At 65.2% G+C, this 1981-nt stretch overlaps 1 protein-coding gene across 1 annotated transcript; it reads right to left on the reverse strand.

The window, feature by feature from the left end:
• Window positions 1-486: 486 nt before the first annotated feature.
• On the reverse strand, window positions 487-1210 carry CDK5R2 (cyclin dependent kinase 5 regulatory subunit 2). Its single transcript, XM_029605106.1, is given in 3 exon segments — window positions 487-650; window positions 653-682; window positions 685-1210. Coding segments are annotated over 3 exon segments (720 nt in total).
• Between the last annotated feature and the right edge of the window lie 771 nt (window positions 1211-1981).

The raw sequence follows: 1981 nt of genomic DNA on the forward strand, positions 1-1981 counted from the left end.
GTTCATTAGGGACTCTGCCAAACGGGCTATTTAGCGATCAGCACACAAGGACGGCCGGGGCGTTCAGCACACCCACTCCCCTCCCTGTAAAAAGGACTTTAGCACGTCTTCCACCCCCACCCATCAAGCATTGATTGCAGTGCCCGGGCATCCGATCTCGTGGGTCTTTGCTTGCGATGTACAATATAAAAGTGGCTTGCGTTTGCACAGTTGAACATTGGCACGTCGCCTCGGTCCCCTTACATTCAAGACAAAGGGTGAGGTTGCACGGGAGGAAAAGTGCGAGGTCCGGCTGGGGGAGAGGGGAGGGGGGGAAGGGGGGAGGGAAGGCGAGCAGCAGCACCCTGGACAGCTCCGGCCAGGGAAGGCGCCCTCCCCACCCCCCACCCCACCCTGCAGTTAACACGGGGGAGGCGAGAAAGCAAATCCGGCACCGATCTCCTCTCCCGTGCTGGAGGCAGGCTGCGGTCGTCCCCTCCCCGCCTCCTAGCGCTCCGGTCCCAGGCCGTCCCAGCCCTCGCCCTCGCCCTTCAGCTCCTGGAAAAGCTGCGTAAAGTAGCGCGGGTCGGCGTTGATCCTCAGCATGGCGGCGCTGGTGCGCTGGATGAGGCCCAGGCAGCGCTCCCAGAAGGCCTCCTTGGTGCCCTCAGCAGGAAGGGCTTCAGCGGGTAGGAGATCTCGTGCCCATGTACGAGTAGGCCAGGTAGAGGCAGGTGAGGAAGGCGGCCCGCAGCTCGGCGGCGCTGCCCGGCTCGGCCCCGGCCAGCGCCTCGCGGCACAGCAGGTAGACGAAGACCAGGTTGGCGGGGCTGATGAAGCCCTGCTCCTGCCAGCCCTGCAGCAGGAGGGCGCGGTCCACGGCGCGGAACCAGCCCGCCACGTCGGCCGGGCTGGGCGGCTCCTTCAGGCGCTGGCAGCGGCGGCAGAGGAAGCGCGCCAGGCAGCGCAGCAGCTCCCCGGTGGAGGCCTGCACCAGCACGCGGCGCGGAGAGGGGCGCGCCGGCTCCGCGGGGCCCGGCTTGGGCGGGCGGGCCGGGGGCGGCGGCCGCGGCGGGGGCCCCGGCTTGGGGTTCACCTTCTTGGCGCTCTTCTTCTTCGCCGAGGCGGCCACCAGGCGCTTCCAGGCCAGGGCGGAGAGGAGCACGGACGGCCGCCGCAGGCTCCGCTCTGGCTTGCGGGCGTGCGGGGACAGGGAGAGCACGGTGCCCATGGCGGCGCAGGCTCCCCGCTCCTCTGCTCCGGCCGCGTCCCGGAGCGCTCTGGGCTCGCAGCGGCCACCGTCGCCCAAGTCAACCTCCAACCACCCGCCCCTCCGCCAGACGGGCAGCCGCGCCAGCCAATGGTAGCGCCAGAAGGGGGAGGAGCCAGCGACTGCGGCAGGGATGGCTGGGAGGCTCCTACGGCAGGTGATGTGCGGGGGGGGGGGGCGCCGATGGCGGGTGGAGGAGGGCAGGAGAAGACTGGGGACGAAGGAGGAAGTGGAGGGAAGGCAGAGGGGTGGGGAGGGGAGATCGGTAAGGAGAAGGGTGGGGGGACGTGCATTAGGGACAGAGAAGGATGAGGAGAGAGACTGGAGCGATGGAGGGGAGAGGGGTTGGGGAGAGGACGATAGGTGTGAAGGAAGGAAAGGACAAGAGAATGATGTGCAGGAGCAGGAAAGGAGAGAAGGGTGGACAAGTTGGGGAATGGGAAGGAGTGGTTAAGATGAGGGAGTGAAGGCAGGGGATAGGGTAGGAGAGGGGGTCAGAAGTGCAGCGGTCCTGAAATATTTACATTCATTGTTTTCAACTCGTGCTGGAGGGGATGTCGCAACTAATTTATTTGTATCCTGGCTTTCCCAGTAACAGACCACAAAATCATTCATACAATGTGCATCACATCCAAAAGAGCCTAAGCACCGAAGTCACTCTCACATCAAATGAGGGGAACATCTGTGCCCCGCCCAGCAGATCCTTCCCCCAAAGTCTTCACCCAACCTTAT

The sequence above is a fragment of the Rhinatrema bivittatum genome, chromosome 6 (assembly GCF_901001135.1).
Source record: "Rhinatrema bivittatum chromosome 6, aRhiBiv1.1, whole genome shotgun sequence".
Classification (NCBI taxonomy): Eukaryota; Metazoa; Chordata; class Amphibia; order Gymnophiona; family Rhinatrematidae; genus Rhinatrema; species Rhinatrema bivittatum.